The sequence below is a fragment of the Saccopteryx leptura genome, chromosome 2 (genome assembly GCF_036850995.1).
Source record: "Saccopteryx leptura isolate mSacLep1 chromosome 2, mSacLep1_pri_phased_curated, whole genome shotgun sequence".
Classification (NCBI taxonomy): Eukaryota; Metazoa; Chordata; class Mammalia; order Chiroptera; family Emballonuridae; genus Saccopteryx; species Saccopteryx leptura.
This window is the reverse complement of record NC_089504.1, coordinates 326,626,713-326,646,525: the sequence shown is the minus strand read 5'-3', so window position 1 is coordinate 326,646,525 and position 19,813 is coordinate 326,626,713. Positions and strand designations below refer to the sequence as shown.

General features: G+C 48.2%; 1 protein-coding gene and 1 pseudogene across 4 annotated transcripts in view; one reads left to right on the top strand and one right to left on the bottom strand.

Annotated features, from left to right (window-relative positions):
- HNF1B (HNF1 homeobox B) overlaps positions 1-18,903 on the top strand; it is a 57,603-nt gene extending 38,700 nt beyond the window's left edge. For 2 of the 4 annotated variants that reach the window (XM_066363258.1, XM_066363256.1), the window contains exons 6-9: positions 1,043-1,175; positions 6,461-6,655; positions 9,012-9,130; positions 17,629-18,903. In XM_066363258.1, the coding sequence (XP_066219355.1) occupies positions 1,043-1,175; positions 6,461-6,655; positions 9,012-9,130; positions 17,629-17,649 (468 nt within the window). In that variant the 3' untranslated portion in view covers positions 17,650-18,903. Of the gene's footprint in view, positions 1-1,039; positions 1,176-6,460; positions 6,656-9,011; positions 9,131-17,628 lie in introns of all 4 variants that reach the window. The other 2 variants (XM_066363257.1, XM_066363255.1) reach the window with 1 other exon arrangement.
- The window catches only part of LOC136391537 (C-C motif chemokine 4-like), a 151,560-nt pseudogene continuing 145,171 nt past the window's right edge, over positions 13,425-19,813 (bottom strand).

Genomic DNA, 19,813 nt, shown 5'->3' with positions numbered 1-19,813 from the left:
AAGCTCTTTTTTTTGTTTTTTTTTTTTTTTTGTGACAGAGACAGAGAGAGGGACAAACAGGAAAGGAGAGAGATGAGAAGCATCAATTCTTCATTGTGGCTCCTTAGTTGTTCATTGATTGCTTTCTCCTATGTGCCTTGACCTGGCAGGTGGTATGGGGGGGGCTACAGCTGAATGACTGATCCCTTGCTAAAAGCCAGTGACCTTGAGCTCAAACCAGTGACCGTGGGCTTCAAGCCAGCGACCCTGCTCTCAAGCTGGCAAGTCTGTGCTCAAGCCAGATGAGCCCACACTCAAGTCGGTGACCCCAGGATTTTGGACCTGGTCTGGGTAGAGAAGCTCATTAATGGCTGTTCTCCCCCCAACCCTTAGTCATAATTGCAAGGGTGGGGAAAAAGTATTCTATAAAAGGTAAGACCTTGAGTTCTAGAGTCAGGCAGACATGATCTTAAATATCAGATGTACCATTTGTAGTTGTTGAATTTTAGGCAAGATACATATCTACTCTGAGCCTCAGTTTTTTCATCAGTGAAATAGGACTGTGGTAAGGTTGGTGACTCAATGTGTAAGTAGTGCTTGGTACAACCTGTAGTCAGTGAGAGCTTCCCAGAGCTCCTGTCTGATCACTAATCTGCTCTTACTGGGGAGTCCCAGGACATTTGGCTTCAGCACCAATAATATAGAAATACAGAAGGCATAAGGCAGAACAGAGAATATTTCCAAAATGAGCAAGTGATAATCATGTAGCAGCCACGGGCAGAAGAATCTCTAAGGCAGGCTAGTAACTCAAAGATAGTCAACAACTGGAAGCACCATAAAGGAAGGGATTATTACTCACTGTCTTCAGCACCTAGAACAGTTCCTATCCAGAAGTAGGAGTTTAATTGTTATTGAGTGAATGAATGAATGAATGAATGAATGAGTGAATTTATCCATTCAATAATTAGTTGTGCCAAGGGATTACTACGTGATGCCATTTTGGACACTGTTCTTTGTAGTTCCATTTCTACTCATGCTGCTCTTGTTTTTTTCTCTCCAGCAGATCTCAGTCTCAGGAGGTGGTCTGCCTCCTGTCAGCACCTTGACAAATATCCACAGCCTGTCTCACCATAACCCCCAGCAATCTCAAAACCTCATCATGACACCTCTCTCAGGAGTCATGGCCATTGCACAAAGTAAGTTCTTTTCGTGGCCAGAAAATGTAAGGGCACAGAGAAGCAGCCTGGGAAGTGAGTCAAACTACTAAGAAAGGACTAAAGAAGACCCCTCCTTCAAACTCACCCACCAATTGTCAATTTGATTCATCTCATTTAGTTCCTTATCTCTCTCCTCAACACTATTTGAATTGTTTGGCCTAAAATAAGAAAATATTATCCCATGGTGTTGAATCCTGATCTCAGCTTTCAAGCTGTGCATCCTGGTTCCAGTCATTGAACTTTGAACCTTTATGTGGTTGTTTCCTCATCTGTAAAATGGGTTGCTGATCAATGACAGTGTGCATAGACATGCTTGTGAATCTTTAAAGCATGAGTATGTATAATACTGTAACTCAGACTTTTGTCTGGCGTTCGTTTCTATCCCTAAGTGTGTGGTAGATTCTCCAGGAGGTTGTGTTGATGTTTCTTTGTGTTGATGAAGATGAAGCGAGACAGGATGGGCTTCCTCCTAAATGGGGAATTTTGTGTGATCAGATGAGAGCTCTTTGGACAGTGACAAAAACACAGTGAGAGGGAACTCCGAGGGAAATGGTCATAGCACCTCTGGGTCTTTAAGGAGACTTAGGTTGTTGAAGCCCATGCCTTGAAGACAGGGAGATGGGTCAGGTCCTTCCAGCTCCAGGAGGCTCATATTATACAGCATGCCTGTTCCCTGTCCCAGATGGGCCATGTCAGGGCATGGGAAGGCTGACGTGACTGTGTCTGTGGGTGCCTTTCTCAGAGTTTTAACTTTAATGAGTGTTCAGTGTACTTTCAGCTTCATCATGACAGCTCAGGCCAAGTCATCATTGTGATTCTAGACAATATTCCTGAGAAGCCTCAGGTAGATCTAGGGGTGGCACCTTGCTCATCTGTCTTTCAACCTGGGACTGCCTCATAGTCTTCATGGCCTCCCTGCATCAAGTGCTGCTGTTGACAATCTCTTTGTTTTATTCCTGCCTTTTTTTTTCTCCTTTCTCCTTAAACCAGCTTTAGCCAAAATAGCTACTTGGGTAACTTCTGAAGAGAATGACTTAAACACTCTTTAAGGGTGAAACAGGGCCCTGGCCAATTGGCTCAGAAGTAGAGCATCAGCCCAGCATGTGGAAGTCCCGGGTTCAATTCCCAGTCAGGGAACACAGGAGAAGTGACCATCTGCTTCTCTACCCCTCCCCCTTCTTCTTCTCTCTCTCTCTCTTCCCCCCTGCAGCCATGGCTCCAATGGTTCGAACACATTGTCCCTGGCACTGAGGATGGCTCCATGGCCTCACCTCAGGCATTAAAATAATTTGGTTGCTAAGCAACAGAGCCGTGGCCCCAGATGGGCAGAGCATTGCCCTGTAGGGAGCTTGCCAGGTGGATCCCGGTTGGGGCACAGGCAGGAGTCTGTCTCTCTGCTTCCCTGCCTCCCCACCTCTCAGTTAACAAAAAAGGGTGAAAGAGGACTTCCATAGGAGGTGCACAGATTTATTGAATAAGGGTATGTGTGATTCTCACCATCCTTAGCTGTTTGGAAATTGGTATATCACACATTTATTTTTGCAGAGGAAAATAAGAATGGAGAAAGTCCTTACTGGACTTACAAAATAGTAAGTTATTTTATATTTACTGCCTTTCACTGTGTCCTCTCTAGAAATATAGTAACCATACTATACCATTGACAATCATGCCTCAGGTACTAAAAATAGCTTGGTACTCAAGCATAGGCCCCAGATCAGGTTGCCAGGTGGATCCCAGTCTGGGCACATGCAGGAGTCTGCCTCACTATCTCCCCTCTCTCACCTAAAATAAATAAATAATAATACCATTGACAATGAGGTAGGCTACCTGAAACCAGCTTGCTTGCTTTCTAGAAGATTTGATTAAAAGACCCATGGGTGAGATATCCCATCTCTTTATTTCTACAACCAAAATGATACACAAACTATCCTATTTACCTTCTTTCTCCCATATCAAGTTTTGGCTGACACGTGTGTTATATTAGGCACTGTCTGAACTAATATTCCCCTGAGGCTGTTCCATATTTTTCAAGTTAGTTCCTCCTCATTTTCTTCACCTGTGTTTCTCCATCTTCTCACAATGATCTCAGTCTCCTCCCGCTGAATGGCAACACCAGAAGGGCGTGTGTGTGTCCACTTGGAGTGGGAAGGAGCATGAAGAATGGTCCAGCCCTGGCCGGTTGGCTCAGGGGTAGAGCGTCGGCCTAGCGTGCGGAGGACCCGGGTTCGATTCCCAGCCAGGGCACACAGGAGAAGCGCACATTTGCTTCTCCACCCCTCCGCCGCGCCTTCCTCTCTGTCTCTCTCTTCCCCTCCCGCAGCCAAGGCTCCGTTGGAGCAGAGATGGCCCGGGCGCTGGGGATGGCTCTGTGGCCTCTGCCCCAGGCGCTAGAGTGGCTCTGGTCGCAACATGGCGACGCCCAGGGTGGGCAGAGCGTTGCCCCTGGTGGGCGTGCCGGGTGGATCCCAGTCGGGCGCATGCGGGAGTCTGACTGTCTCTCCCTGTTTCCAGCTTCAGAAAAAAAAAAAGAATGGTCCAATCACCAGAAAATGTGGCTGAGACACAGTAGTCCTACCTATGGAGTGTCAGGATGAAGAATTAGTTATAACCATCCTCTTTTAGCCAACTCAAATCCTATTGAGTGCATGGGCCCAGCCTCAGGACTGCAGAGGCCATGGAGAATGTGACAACAGATTACCTGGCAGTGCCAATTCCTCTTTCTCTACTCATCTGCTGGCCTGGGCAACAGGCTTCTTAAACAGGAACCCGTGCCCAGAAAACAGATGCAAAGGCCAAGAGTCACATTCCCCAGGAGCTAGAATGACATCAGTGGCTCTCAATCCTGGAACTGAGGAACATCAGGGTCACAGACTGTGTTGAAAATAAGATTCCTGGGCCTCACCTCTAAAGGTTCTAACTCATTAAGCTTTGGGTAGGGCCTAGGAATGTTTATTTCTTAAAGAACTCCCCAGATTCTAAAGCAGGCAGGTTTCAGAACTGTGCCCTCAGTTGGCATCCACTCTAGACAGGCTCATTTGCTTTTCTGGGCAGAGATTTTCCAACAGGCAGTAACAATGGGCTCAGGGAACACAGCAAATCCATAGGGCTTCCTAGGGTACTGAGACCATCAGTAGAAGGTAGGAGAGGAAAATAGTGTATCAGAAGTAGATGAGACCCTGGCTTGTGGAGAAGCTGAGCCCCTGTGGAGTATTGGCAATAGTGCTATTCTAAGGGTGATCTGAGGACCCCACCCCCACCCAGGAGAGCCAGGAAGGGGCTTATTCCGATTTCACTCACCTTTTACGTTTCTGATAACAATATCAGCTCAAGCTCTGGGAGGCTATTTTGAGGTCTTTGTGCTATCTCCCTGGAGGACTTCCCACAGACCTGCTCATTACAAGAAGAGCTCTCTAGGTGTCCCATTCTTATTTGTCTTCAAGAGACCTTTTCCTGGGTTTTCTTCTTCATTTCATTCTGTGCCACCCCCACTTCCCAGAAAGTAAGGTCAAAGGAACATTGGCAGTTCCAGGAAAGAGGTTTGGGTGTCTTCCCCTGACCCTCTGGTCCCCACTTCCACCTGCTTCAGCTGTCTTCCCCAGAGTCCCACGAGGGAACAGATGGAAGGCAGGTACCAGGGACCCAATCTTTGCAGTGCCAACCCCAGTTTTAGAGAGGCCTCAGGATAGAGACAGTGCAGAACCACAGAGGTCCTCCTACCCCCAGCTCAGAAAGGTGGCAAAACCCACTATAACTGCCAACCTTTCACTTACTACTTCCTCCTCTTGGTACCTGCTCCTTTGGATGCCACAAACCCTGGTGTGATAGGATATCCCCGCTGCACAGGCTAGCTGAGTTCCAGGATTTTTTCCCCTCTTTGGTCCAGATGAGAGAATGAGCACCTATCTCCGCCCCCCCCCCCCCGGGGTCGTTGCACAAAGCTGCTGAGTAAGTGTCTTCAGGCTTCCTACTCCTAAGACTGTGGAGGTTTTGTTTTGTTTTTATCAAAATGTGGGTCCCTGCACACTCCTACCCTCTGCTGGACAGACAGACAAACCTGGGCAATAATTTGTTCCTCCAAGTGGATGCCTTTAACTCTGCGGGAGGGCACCACCAGGGCAGGGCTCAGTGGTGTGGGAGACTGCAAGCTGGCAAAGCCCTGCAGTTTAAGGCTTAAGCAAAGGCAGGGGTCGGGAAGCTTTTTGGCTGAGAGAGCCATGAACGCCACATATTTTAAAATGTAATTCCGTGAGAGCCATACAACGACCCGTGTACTTTATGCATTATCCAATAAAAATTTGGTGTTGTCCCAGAGGACAGCTGTGATTGGCTCCAGCCACCCACAACCATGAACATGAGCGGTAGGAAATGAATGGATTGTAATACATGAGAATGTTTTATATTTTTAACGTTATTATTTTTTTTATTAAAGATTTATCTGCGAGCCAGATGCAGCCATCAAAAGAGCCACATCTGGCTCGTGAGCCATAGGTTCCCGACCCCTGAGCTAAGGGCTAAGCTCTTCCCGGCAATTCCATGTTGGCTCTGAAGCTCAGTATTTGTATTGGTCCCATCCCCCTACCTCACTTGCTTGATTAAGTTGCTAGAGGCAACTTACATGCCCTTCCTCTCACCCTTTGTTTGTTCTGATGTTGTTTGTTTTCAGTTATGCATGGTGGGGGGGATTCCTGTTTACTGCCTTAAATGGATTCTTGGCCTTAAGAAAAATCTTGTTTATGCCTCAGATGTGTGACTTTGTATGGGAGACTCCCTTATTTGCATACAGCTCTGCACTATATAATAAAGCAGAGCAGGCTGTGCAGAGAGACCTCCTGATCCCATCCTTTTTCTCTCTGAGTTTGTTTCTTCATTCCACACTGTTCTCACTCAGGACCTGGACAGTTTCTAGCCGCACTGGTCCATGGCACAGTAGCAGGCGTGGATGGAGTGAGCAAGTAGGGTCAACTTTCCCAGGGCCCTGGAGACCTTAAGGGAGCAAAGTTTTGGAGGTCATATGATTTGGGGAGACTGTCGGCCTCAGTCAGATCTGTTTGAAGCCCATTTGCCTCTACAACTCACTGTGGAATTTGAGCAAGTTCCTTAACCTCTTCAAGTTTCAGTTTCATTGTCTATAAAATCATTTGCCATGCAACATCTCGTGTAACTGTGTAGCCCACTCAGCCCAGTGCCTGACACACAGTAGGGACCCAGTTGATGGCCATTTCCATCCAGTCACCTCTCCTCATCTTTCCCTTTTGCTCCCACAGGCCTCAACACCTCCCAAGCACAGAGCGTCCCCGTCATCAACAGTGTGGCCGGCAGCCTGGCCGCCCTGCAGCCGGTGCAGTTCTCCCAGCAGCTGCACAGCCCTCACCAGCAGCCCCTCATGCAGCAGAGCCCGGGCAGCCACATGGCCCAGCAGCCTTTCATGGCTGCTGTGACTCAGCTGCAGAACTCGCACAGTAAGGACATGGGCATACTGGGGAGGAGCAGAGGGCCCTTAGCAGCCGCCTCTTCCCTCTCTGGGTCTGAGCTTGCTTGAAGTATATCAGTTTGGTCACTTTTTCCTACCTGTGGTCAACCAAGACAGCGTCTCAAGCACAGCTCTTGTGTGGTGGGTGCTTTTCTGTTCCTCTGCTCTACCCTCCAGAGTCCCAGGGAAGGTTCAGAGAGGACAGGGGAGGCCCGCCTGTAACAGGAATCAGAGATAGAGAGCAGGGATAGTGTGTACGTGGAACACGTGCCTGCTTCCCACTCTGTGGCATCACCAGTCAGCCACAGCACCTTTCGCAATGAGCCTTGATTTAGCCTTTTAGCAGCTATTGCCAAATGATTATAGTTAGCATATAATTTGCATCCTATTTGCCTTCCCTGGAACTGAAGAATCTTCTAGAATCCCCATTTACACACTCCAAGGATCACGAACCATGTATATCAGTGGAAAATACCACCTGCATGCCATCCTGGACAAGGAATATTAGTGTTTCTGCCCACCACACAGAGGCTATTTCTCATCTCCAATTTCTATACTTACCCTAAGCCTACCTTTCAACCACTTATTTTCTACCCACCCCCCATCCCTGGTGGCTGTCCCTACCTCCATCCTGAGCCCCAGGCCCCCAGTCGTCTGGCCAGATTAGGGTACAGCCCCTGGCCTACTAATTTGGGGAGAAATCATGGAAAGGCTGGCTTCCCTGCTTCAAGGATGGTCCCACAGGAACATCAGAGAAGTCTCTGGAATAAAGTGGTAGTCTTGGAGTTAGACAGATGTAGATTTAAATTCTGGCTCTGAGATTTACCAACTATGTAGCCATTGGTACATTACTTAACCACTCTGAGCCTCAATTTCTTCATCCATAAAATAGAAATAATGTGCATGTAGAGTGATGATGGGCATAAAGATAGTTATGAATTGTGTTTGGTAAGCATCAAGAGTATTGAAACATAGTGACTGTTTATGAAAGGATCCTGTAATAGGAGGCAGGAATGAGGAAGAGGGTTTTAGTTTCTGCCCCGATGCCTCAGGCAGAGCTGCGGGTCTGAAGGAGACAGTCAAGTTCAGCCTTCTTCCATCCTCAGGGCTCTATCCTCCCTCAGGCCTGTGGAGCTGGTTTCTAAGCACCATCTCACATTCCAATCACAGTTCCGTGGTTTATATAACATCTGCCACAGCCTGTAGCAGAGTCCGGGAGCACAAGTGCCCTACTTCCCTTCTTCTCAGAGCCTGACAATATGCTACCCACCTGCCCCTGCACCCCACCTGGGCAGGCTTCCTGGGTGGGCAGGACAGTCACAGAGTGATCACCGGTGACCTATGAATGGCTTAGGCCCAGCTTGCCTGGCTGGCTATGAAAAGATAGGCCGTGGGGCTCCAGTCCAGGAAATGACCAGCCCCCTCCACAGGAAGGGCAAGTTGAGGCAGCTGGCAGTGACCTTCACCCCTGTTCCCTACTTAGAGGACTCCTTGGTAGAACAGGCTGGTCCCTCCCTCAAGGCCAAGCATCCACATGCTTTCATTAGTCAGTCATGTGGCCGAGAATTTACATAAATCTTATAGATAACTTGTGTGAATCGAAAGGTTCCCAACTTGGTGGACAAATACTAAAACAACTAAAGAAAGCAATCACATGTTCCCAGAGGTTTTATTTGATTCTAGTCTCTTTTTGTCTATCCTTCATATTTCTGGGTGGGGTATCATAAGACTATCATGCCATAAGGCATTTCAGTGCAAACTGGAAAGCCAAGAATTATATCAATCGATTATACCCAGGTCTAATTATAATTTTTAATTAATCTATAATTGCTAGCATGGGAGTTGGTGCTTTAGTCCTGGCAGAAATGATAAGCATGTATTGGTCAGCTCCTTCAAGTTTTCCAGCTACTTAGAACTTTTTTGACTTAAAATCCCAGATATACCACATAGGCCTAAGGATCACTCGGGGGTGCCCAGGCATCTAACTCTTCATTGAAAGTCTGGAGAACAGAAGCACTGTCCACCACTACATACTGGGCACTGTGTAGGGCTGCTTATTTATTTGGTGCAAAGTGCTTTAGCATGATCTCTTCGAATCCTATAACAGATATTATTCTGATTCTACTAGTAGGAAACTGAAGCTAAGTACCTTGTTTAAGGAGCCAGGATTTAAACACGTGGCCATTCTTTTTACCATATCATACTGCCTTTCCAAACATCACCACCACCAGTGTCACCACTCCCTTTTATCTGCTCAGGGACACAGGAGCTGTGGCATGGGATGGCTTGGGATGTGCATATTGTGTGATCTGCACATTGATTTTGTCTTCCTTCTGTCTCTCCAGTGTACACACACAAGCAGGAACCCCCCCAGTATTCTCACACCTCCCGGTTTCCTTCTGCGATGGTGGTCACAGATACTAGCAGCATCAGTACGCTCACCAACATGTCTTCCAGTAAACAGGTAATGCCATCAGGGACGGAGGTGGGGTGATGACTGAGGCTATCAATGGTTTGGACTCAGCCACAAGTCTGGTCCTTTGGTCTTTGGTAAGCACGTTATTTGCTAAAGGCATCTTTGAGGCCTCAGGGCAAAGAAGATGGGCCACAGGCTCAAGAGGCATATTGTTCCCCTAGTATCACCAAGAGCACTAAGTTTGGTAAGCCATTGGAACCTGGATTACACAGAGCCTGTAGGCAGGGAGATTATGGTATTTCCGCAGTGGATTGCCAGTGATCCCTGGGAAAGGTATTTGCAAGGAGAGCTCAGAAAGTCAGACCCTCTTTGGGGTTTCATGCTTTGTAAGAGGGATCCCTAAGGATTTTCCACAAGTCTGTCAACAGAGAAAATGATAATAAGTCAAGGATCCTGAGGCTAATTTCCCCAGTCCAGGACCCATACTGGACCTAGAATGTTATAAGCTCCAGAAAATGACCCAATGCTACCAACCCACGGGAACTCCTCAGTAGACAGCCTGTCCTGTCCAGGTGTCTTATCAAAAAATTTAGACTGGTGCACTGAAAATGGGGAATCCAGAGGCTTAGTCACTGTTTCTGTTGGTGACTAATTCCCACGTCCACACCAAAGTGATGGGGTTGTAAAGACAAGCAACAGTGAGGCTCATTGCTGAGCTTGGACAGCTGGGTGGCAATGGGGCGCTGAGAGTCAGAAAACAGGACGAGGTGTATGAACACAGATGACAATTTCAAATAATACAATGGGCCCTTCAGTGGCTGGGCTCTATTCTGTGTGGGAACTGTTTGACCTTTATTGATTACTAGATAAGTAGGAACAGCCTTGAACTTCATGTCGGAGGCTGTCAGCAGGGTTCAGTCTTGTGGATGGTCTTTTATCCATCTGAGCTCCGCTAACCACACCTCATCCACTGCCACGTCTTTCCAGCAAGTTCTTTATTGGGCTCACGGTTCTCTGCTCTTTCCTTTCCCCCATCTTCCTCTGGGTCTGCAGTGTCATGAAGCAAGAGGGTTCTATTCCTGGTGGTACCACTTGCTTGGTGACCTTGACTTTCCTGAGCCTTTGTTGTTGTTTCTTTTCCTTTTTAAAAATAAGAGTTGTAATACCAACTTGTTCTGAGGATTCGATGAGGTCACCCAGGTTAAGTGCCTGGCATGTCTTGGGCATGTGTGCGTGCATGCGTGCGCGTGCGCGTGCACATACACACACACACACACACACACACACACACAGCCTATGCAGCTGGCTATGGAGTTGGGGGGTGAGGGAGAGGTGTGTGGGACCTGCTTTGCTACTCTTCTCTCACCCAGTGGAAGATGAAAAGACACCCCCTCCCCATTGCCCTGCCCTTCGACTCCCGTGTGATTTCCCACTCTTTGTAGTGAGCAGGGAAAACATTTATCTGTGCTCACAAATCTCAATCAGGGGGGCAGCCAGGCGCAGCAGCCCTGCTTGGGAATACCTTCCCCTTTGAAAGGTTTATCAATCCATCTGCCGCTTGGTCAGCCCTAGACAGGACTGTGATTAATTATTTCTGTCTTTTCCAAGTTGACTTTGATGCTTGCTTGTTGAAACAAGTCCTCTGAATTCAGGAAATGGTCTCTTAATCAAAATACCTCACGATGCTTTCTGAGACGCTGCACCAGCCCCCAGATGTCTTCACCCCTCCCCTAGACAGAATGGCCAGCCAACCTTGAAGCTACATGCACGTCTCTCTAGAACTACTGTGGTGTTATCCCCGGGTCCCTAAATATTTCAGGAGTCTGGTAACAGACTCACTTCCAGGATGATGAGGATGATGATTACACTTAGGAAGGATAAAACTGTTTATGTAGCACTTTATAGCTTGTACTTCTCATGAACACCATCTCATCATTTTCTCTTTATTGAAACCTTTTAAGAAGTACAAAGAAATGGGCAAAGACTCAGAGATGGAGAGTGTTCTTCCTAAGGTCACACAGATAATAAATTCTAGAGCTGGACCTCCAGACTTTGGCCTTGGACTCTAAATCCCGGACTCTCCACTTAAACAACACTTGCCTTCCCATGCCCATCTTTAAAATCCCCACAGTAATTGCTGCTCTTGTGTAACAATCAGGAACAAAAGTAAAAATTAGGCCCACATATTATATTTCAATCAGGAATGTTCTTTCTACAAACTGAAGAAGAGGGAATGGGAAAGGCAAAGTGAAATATAAGGAGTATAAAGGAATCTTGAGTGAAGAACACTCGTACAAACTCTGTTCCAAAGGCAGAGTCAAAAGTGAGTTCCAAAAGAGACCTGATAGCAATTCTGCTATTGTTTTGTTTGTTTTAAAGTATTCTTTTCTGAAAGGAGTTTCAAGACCATTGCATAGAATAAGAAGAGGAGAATTTCTCGGTCAAATATGTTGGGGGAATGGTTGGCTAAACAGTTAAACACCACAAAGCAAGGGCTTCCAGAATCTTGGAGGTGCTGATGTGGACATTGAACAGGGCCTTTAGTGTGCACGTTGCTCCTCAACGATTGAGTCAGAGAGGCACAGCTAGGGAAGTGCTACTTCAGGGGCACCTAGAGTGCTGGGAAAGCTGAGAGATCCCAGCTAATCCCAGCTCCTTCACCCTTGCTACATGACTATAGGCAGTTAACTCATTGCTGTGGGACAGTTTCTTCATGTCTTATGGGGGAAAATCGTACCCTCATCTCACAGAATACCCAAGAGAATGGCTGGTGAATGGTCCAGTTCTCAAAGTGGTATCTCCCTCCCTGTTTCTTTTTTAGGACAGTGGTTTTCAACTGCCGGTCCATGGACCGGTGCCGGTCTGCCAGAAATTTCACGAGCCAGCAAGATATTTCTGGCAGACCGGCAGGTGAAAACCACTGCTTTAGGAGGTACCTTCCATCCACTCTTTCAGTGTTCAACTCATTGCTTGGTCTTCACACGCTCAGAGAGGGTCCTGGCAGTAAAGTTTCTCAGGATCAGGACCATCTCTCAAGCAAGACCCACCTCTTGGGCCTGGGCTCCACATCCTTGCTTCCCATTCTTCCATGGACACACAGATGCCTTCTCACCCTCCTCCCAGGAGAAATAGATGCAGTTCAGGGGCCTCTCAAAGCTCCCAAGCCCTTTGTGCCTAGCTAAGTGCTTGGGCTATAGGGGATATTCAGTAAATAATGGATGAGTGAATGAATAAATGAGTGAATTCAGAGCTAACATTTTTGAGTGCCTCCCATTTGCCAAGCAGGCCTGCAGGTGCCTTTCCGTCTCACCTTTCCTGGGTAAGCCTCTCACCCTTCCTGCAAGGTAGATATTTTTATGCCTCATTTACATAAGCAAAACAACTGGGGTTCAAAGATGGGGAGGGGTCTGGCCAAGTTCACACAGGTGATAAATCTGGACCTGGACTTCCAGACTTTGGTCTTCTCATTCTGCATCTGCTCAACAACACTCACCTTCTAATTTCTGTTTCTAAGCTCTCAGAAAAATGACCCAAGTCTGTGCAGGTATATAAGGCTGACATCAGAATTTGAACTTGTATCTGTCCGGTCCCAGTATTTCCTCTTGTCCAGATAGACATGCCCAGGGCCTTGTGGATCACGGTTCAGGAACTCGGGGCTAGGGCGTTCTCACTGGGACTCCTTCTGCAGTTTCTGCCAGCTGCCCTTTCCAGAGCCTATGCCCCCTCCTCCTCCTCAACTCTTGGGTTCTGGCGAGTTACTGTCTGAGCAGGTCTGTGCCTGAGCTCCTGAAAAACAGTACCTTGCCTGCCTGGAAACAAGACCACAGCAAGCACCGACCTCGGTTAGAGCACGTGTGGGCAGGCTGTGAGCCGACTCCTGTTTCCACAACTTCTCTACCCACTGCTCCACTGCCTAGTTTATAGAGAGGTCGAGAGGGTCCTCAGAGCAGTCACTAGTGCGGGGTGCTGGCAAGGAAGTGGTGGGAAGCCTCAGCATACACTTCTTCAGCGTTCCCCACCCACCCAGCCTTCGCCACTGGCGCGGAGGCCGCAAGGTCTGATGTTTAAGAATGCTGACTTGGAAGTTAGGCGGATCCAGGCTCCAACTTTGACTACTCTCTACCTGTGTGACGTCAGGGGAAAATCTTAGCCTCTCTGAGCTTCAGTTTCCTTACCTATAATGTGAAGATGATGACTCCTCTTTCATGGGACCATTGAAAGAACTAGATGCCGTAAGTCTTGTAAAACATTTAGCTCCGTGCTTGACCTGAAACCCCCAGTCCAAGGCAGCTGGGTCAGACTTGGCTTCCCCAATGACAGCCCTGAGTGTCTCTTGAGCTTAGGAAGGGATTTGAAATAGCAAAGGGCATTTATTTCCTCCTTGTCATACTCAGAAGATAGGAGGAGGTGATCCTCCTTGTGGTGAAAAGCACAAGCTCTTGTGTTGTAAAACCCTGGGCCTGTTACTTAGAATCTCTAGACGTCAGTTCCCTCATCTGTAAAACTGGAATTATAATCATTTGTTTTAATTACCAGAGCTATAATTCAGCTAGCTTAAGTTCATAATAATAGAAGTAAGTTATCTATACTCACTGTCTCCACACCCTCACCCCCAATTCTCTCTTGAGAAGACTCCAGACTGGCTTTTGTTTTCCCACTCCACTGAAACCTCCCTCATCCACTGCACTGATACCTCCATGTTGCCAAATCCATGGTCACTCTTCTGTTTTATTTATTGTTTTCAGTTATACTTGACATTCGCTTTTATTTTGTATTAGTTTCAGGTGCACAGCATAGCGGTTGGACATTTATATAATTACGAAGTGACCCCCTTGATCAATCTAGTACCCACGTTGGTACCATACGTAGTTATTATAGTAGTATTGATTATATTCCCTGTGCTGTACTTTACATCCCCAGGTCTAGTTTCTAATTGCCAATGTGTAATGTTAATCCCTTCACCATTTCCATCCAGTCCCCCAATCCCCCCCCAACAACCATCAGTTTGTTCTTTATATCTATCTGAGTTTGTTTGTTCATTTACTTTGTTCTTTAGATTTTATGATTTCACATGTAAGTGAAATTAAATGGTATTTTATTTTCTCTGACTTATTTCACTTAAGCATAATAACATGTTGTGGCAAATGGTAAGATTCCATTCTTTTTTATGGCCAATAATATTCCATTGTATATATGCGGCACATCCTCTTTCTCAATAGTCACTTTTCGGTCTCTGACTCTGACACAGATGACCACTCCTTTGTCTTTCACTTGGATTTTGGGACATTACCCGTTCCTGGCTCTCCTCCTCTGGTACTCTCAGTTCCTTAGCCGGCAACCCCTCTTCCCCATATTTACTTGGAGGGCCCGGAGGCCCATTCTCTTCTTAGCTCACTCCAGGGTGAGCTCTAAGACTCCCATGGCTCTGGGTCAAGTGTACACACTGATGAGTTCCATAATTCTCTCTCCAGTGCACACCTCCCCCTGAGTGCCCATTCACAAACCAGTGCGACTGTGGCTTATACTTATGCATGCTTTAGCTATCTGACAGGCCTGTCAATTGAACCTGCCTAAAGTAAGAACTCATCCTTCTGCCCCTATTTCTCCCTACCCAAACTGCTTCTTCCTTGGGCTTCTCCATTTCCAAAACTGGAACCAGCTGTTCAGGTGACATACCTCAGTGTCTCCTTGATTCTTCTGTCTGTACCCCACATTCAGTCCATCAATGCGTTCTGCTGGGGATCCTCCAAAATGCATCCTAACTCGAACTACTTCTCCCCACCCCATCAGCCCAGCCCCCCATCTCTCACTGACCTCCTGCAGTGGCTTCTCAACTCCCACTTTCAGTCTCCGCACTGTGGTGGGAACGGTCTCTTCACCACACAGCAGCCAGAATTCTCTCTGAAAAAGGGAAATCAATCATGTTAGTCCCCTGTCAGAACTTGCCAATGTCTTCCCATTGCAACCAAACGGACGGAGACTTTCCATTTGTGAGCAGACCCCTGCCGGCCCGGAGTGTTCTCCTCCATCCTCTCCCCCTTTTCCCTTGACCTCAGCTGAAGCAGAGCCGAAGTGATCCCACTGCAGGGCTCTGCATTGGCGGTATCTTCCGCCAGGAACACTCCTTGATGTGCCCCTTTCCACATCTGTTCCCTCCTTTCATTCAGCTCACATGCCACCAACTCAGCGGGGCCCCTCTTGATCCCCCTCCCTAAACTATTCTCTTTTCTCTCAAGTCACCCTAACCTCCCGCCATGCTTAGTTTTCTACAGAGTATTCATCTCCACCTAACGTTTTATACGTATGTATGAATATTTGCTTGTTTGTTTACCTGTTTGTTGTTTAAAGCCCTCCCTAGAATTATGTGAGGATGTGAACAGGTCTTGTTCATTCCCAGTGCCTAAAAAAGTGCTCAGCATGTAGAAAGCACTGAATGTGCTAAGTGAATGAATGACAATTACCTGCCGCAAAGGGTTGATGCAAGAACTCAGTGCAGTGATGGCCGGTAAAGCCCTTAGCATGGTGCCCGGCACACAGTGGGACCTCAGCGAGTGTTAGCTATCACCATTATGTGGCAAATTCTCTTAGAATGAGGACATCCTTAACAATCTCCACAGACACCACACCTTTCTGTCGGTCAGAGGGCTCTGTAGTCACTCGGAGATCCTCTGGTCAAGGCCCCCCCATGGGGCTGCGTGTGCTGGGCCTTGGTTCTAAGGGACCCCAGTGTCCTCCTTATCGGATGTTTGTGTTTAGACTCTGAAGGGGGCAAATAACTCCAGTTCCTTTGACAACATTTAGGGCCCTGCCACCATTTTATTATGTGAGCAAACATTTGATAGCTGGGAAGCCCATCCCTAATGACAGGTCATAGAATCCTGCTGGCGTCTGCTTATCTGCCCTCTTGTTTGCTTTTCTATTGAAACCTGCAAGGTCACAAGCCATTTTTTTCTCTCCTCCAACCTGAAATCTGAAAATTGGGAAAAGGCTGATAGTGGGGAGTAAAGAGACTCGAGAGTGGGGGTGGGTGAAGGGAGGAAGAGGAGGCAAAGGGTATCAGAGGCCCCTGAGCAGGGCCTCAGGAATGTGCAAGGGTCAGAAGCCTGCCTCTGCACGTGGGTGTACAGCTCCGTCCCACTCTGAAGGGCGCTCAGAGCCGCTGGCTGGCCCCTGTGTGGCAGTCTGAATGAGAGGAGTTATGGCGAGCGCCGCCCTGAGTACGTCCTGTGTATCGGCTCATCCAGTCCCTTGACAACCTCCATTTTATAGGCGAAGAAACTGAGGCACAGAGACAACACCTGACTCAAAGCGAGTAGAAGGCTGCAAACCTCAGAGCATCATAGAAAGAGCACGTGCTGGGAGGGCACCCAGAATGGGTCTGAATAGGGCTCCACACTCTCATGATTCTGAAATCTAGGACCATTCACTGACTCTCCTTGAGTCCTGTTTTCCTAACTGTTAAATGGATGTAGTGGCAACCTCAGTAGGGTTACGGTTGGAAGTACTGATTAACGAAATGGTAATGGGATAGCAGGCTTGTTCTAGTAGTGGTAGGTGCATCTGTGTGCATGGGTGTGTGTGCACGTGTGTGTGCATGTGTTTGAGCGGAAGTCTTGAGAGAATAAGCCGCTAAGCCAAAAAGCAGAACCTTCCCCTGAGATGCCAACAAAGTGAAAGGGAAGGAGGAGACAGAGTGAAACAAAAGAGAGACTCCTTGGAAGGAAAAGTTGAGGAATGATGTCCCACGACCATTGAACGAATGAGGCCCAGGTCTGGAATGGGGTCTGCCTGCAATGGGAGTATGGCTCCTCTCCGAGGCCTTTCCCATCCATTCCGGCTCTCTCTCCTCCTCCCCAGCCCACTGGACATTTGCCATCAGAGGCCTTCAGCCCCTGGATATCTTTCCCGCTCCAAGTTTCTTGTCCTAATAGTAACAAACTGTAGAAAGCACTGTGCAGCTTCCCTCACTCCTCCCCGATGAATCATTGGTGCAGGTGCTGGTTTGCTCATACGCTTTATGGCCTTGTTGCTCAAAGTAGATCAGCAGCAGCACAACCTGGGAGCTGATTAGAAATGCAAATTCTTAGGTCCACCCCAGGCCCACTGACAGAATCTCCATTTTAACAGGCTCTCTGGTACTCAGAGGTCCCTTAAAGTTTGGGAACCAGTGGTCTTAGAGGCCTTACATCCACGAGAGGTAAGAGCTCCTCAGCCAACTGCTGTGCACCCACACCGAGCACTTCATAAATACCGATCTCCCAGAAAGAGGAGCTCAAGTTCAGGTCAAAGGTCAGCCAGTTATAATGATTTCAAGGTCTGCAGCAACTCAAATCTCCCTTCTGAAGTGGCTGGGCCGGGCGGCAGGTCTGGCCAGAGGAAGTGTACTTGAGGACCAACACCACAGCCCGGGCAGGCACTTGGGCCCAGCCCTCCGCTCCCAGCTTCGCTGGGTGAGTCGGGTCTCAGCTCCCTTAGAGAAGCCAGACTAATGGCCCATGTCCCTGCCGATGACGCCCAGCTGAGCTCTCTCTCCTTTCTCTCTTCAGTGTCCTCTCCAAGCCTGGTGATACCCACTCATCACTAACTTTGTGCACAGCAACAAGGACCCTATTTTCCACACCACCGCTCCCCGGGCAGCTGTCGTGGAAAAGCCTAGTGACCTGACAAGCACCTGCAAGAGGTCCCCGCTTACCTGACGTCCTGCCAGTACCTTGGACAATCCGTTCTCAGGAGGCGCAGCCCAAAGCCCAGCTGCCTGCCCCTCTCTACAGTATTGTCACCAAGCCTCTCCCGCGATGGCAGGTCCTCCCATCCGTCCCAGAGCGGGAAGACAAGAAACCACAAGAGAGGGAGAGAGGAAACGTAGTGTCTGCATTGTCTCCTTCATCGAACAAACTGATGTGAAAACTTGAATCTGTTACTGAAATGCGGAGAGGAGGACACGTGCTATTGAACTGAGCCAAACGCATTGTAAATATCAGCACTCCCTCCCTCTCCCCCATCCCAGCTGATCTTGAAATTTCTTTTAAAGAAGTAAATTTGTCCTATGGGTGTAAACGATAAACTGCTGTAATTAAGTGCAATTTCCCCTCCACTTCCTCGGCCTTCTGCCGTGTATATAATACGAAATTGTCTATTCGTTTTCTCTGTAAAGGTCAGAGTTGAATTTTCAAAGTGATCTGCCTCCTTTCCCTACCCCTAGGGAGAAATATCTGAAGTCGGAAGTGAAGCCCTAGCCCCTCGCTCAAGCCTGGCCACACACAGGGACACTGTACATTTTGGACTGACTGCCAGCTAACTCCAATCCCCTGATGTTAAGACACACCTCTGGGTCCCTGGAGGGGTCAAACATAGTGTCAGAGTAACATCCTAGCTTCTGGTAGAGGTACGGGGTTCAGCTGTACACCCCCAAGAAACCGCAATGCAGGGAAACTGTTTGATAGCATAAGATAGTTGTCCTTTCAGAAAGTCTCCCATTAAAACTATTTTATCACTTCACAGACTCTCATATTTCTGTCTTTGGCACTCCCCTTGCCACCATCTATCAAGGGTCCCTGGCCCCAGCCTCCTTGGAATTTTCTACTGACTCCACAGGGCTCCCTGCTGCATGTCCACATGTCTTACGCTGCCCTTACTGCTAAGGTAAGAGCAGTAGACTCTCCCAGCCAGACTCCACAAGTCCATCAGGGATCTGACCAGAGCAGGAGCAAAGACCTTTTTCTTCTCTGCAACTCACAGGGCTAAAGAGATAGAGCCAATTCTTGGTGACTGTGCTCACAGGAATAGATAAAAAGCAGGAAGAATGGAAATCCTGTGGGTCGCATCTTTTTTTTTTTTTTTTTTTTTTTTTTTTTTTCATTTTTCTGAAGCTGGAAACGGGGAGAGACAGTCAGACAGACTCCCGCATGCGCCCGACCAGGATCCACCCGGCACGCCCACCATGGGGCGACGCTCTGCCCACCAGGGGGTGCTGCTCTGCCCATCCTGGGTGTCGCCATATTGCGACCAGAGCCACTCTAGCGCCTGGGGCAGAGGCCACAGAGCCATCCCCAGCGCCCGGGCCATCTTTGCTCCAATGGAGCCTTGGCTGCGGGAGGGGAAGAGAGAGACAGAGAGGAAAGCGCGGCGGAGGGGTGGAGAAGCAAATGGGCGCTTCTCCTGTGTGCCCTGGCCGGGAATCGAACCCGGGTCCTCCGCACGCTAGGCCGACGCTCTACTGCTGAGCCAACCGGCCAGGGCTGTGTGGGTCGCATCTTAAACATTACTTCCAGCCTTTCCTCCCTCCTGTGGGGCTGTCAGTCACTAGAAAAGTGGGCTCTTGTGGATGTCCCCTACTGCCAGGGTTTCCCCTCTGTGAGGATGCTCATAGATAGAAATAGTCCAAAGGGCAGAAGCTAAAGGCCTGGACACTCTGCCAGCAGGGACTGCCATAAATAATCCAGCGCTGACTAGGAAGAAGGAAAATGAACCTGTCCTCTGGTTGCCTCTTTGGTTCAGCATAGATCTACCCTCAGGTCTTACTTCAGCTTTCTTGCTTCAACACCCAGTATTGTCCAGTCAACATGTAAGCAAGGGAATTGTGCTGACAGGGCCCCAAACAGGTTTTTCAAAATCCCAGTGTAGTGGAAGACGCAATTCTCAGTGATCTAGGCAAACTGACTGCGTGCCTCCTAAGTGCCCGGGGCAGGGTTCCTGGCTCCCCTGGACAATGTAATTTGGGCTGAGGTAGTC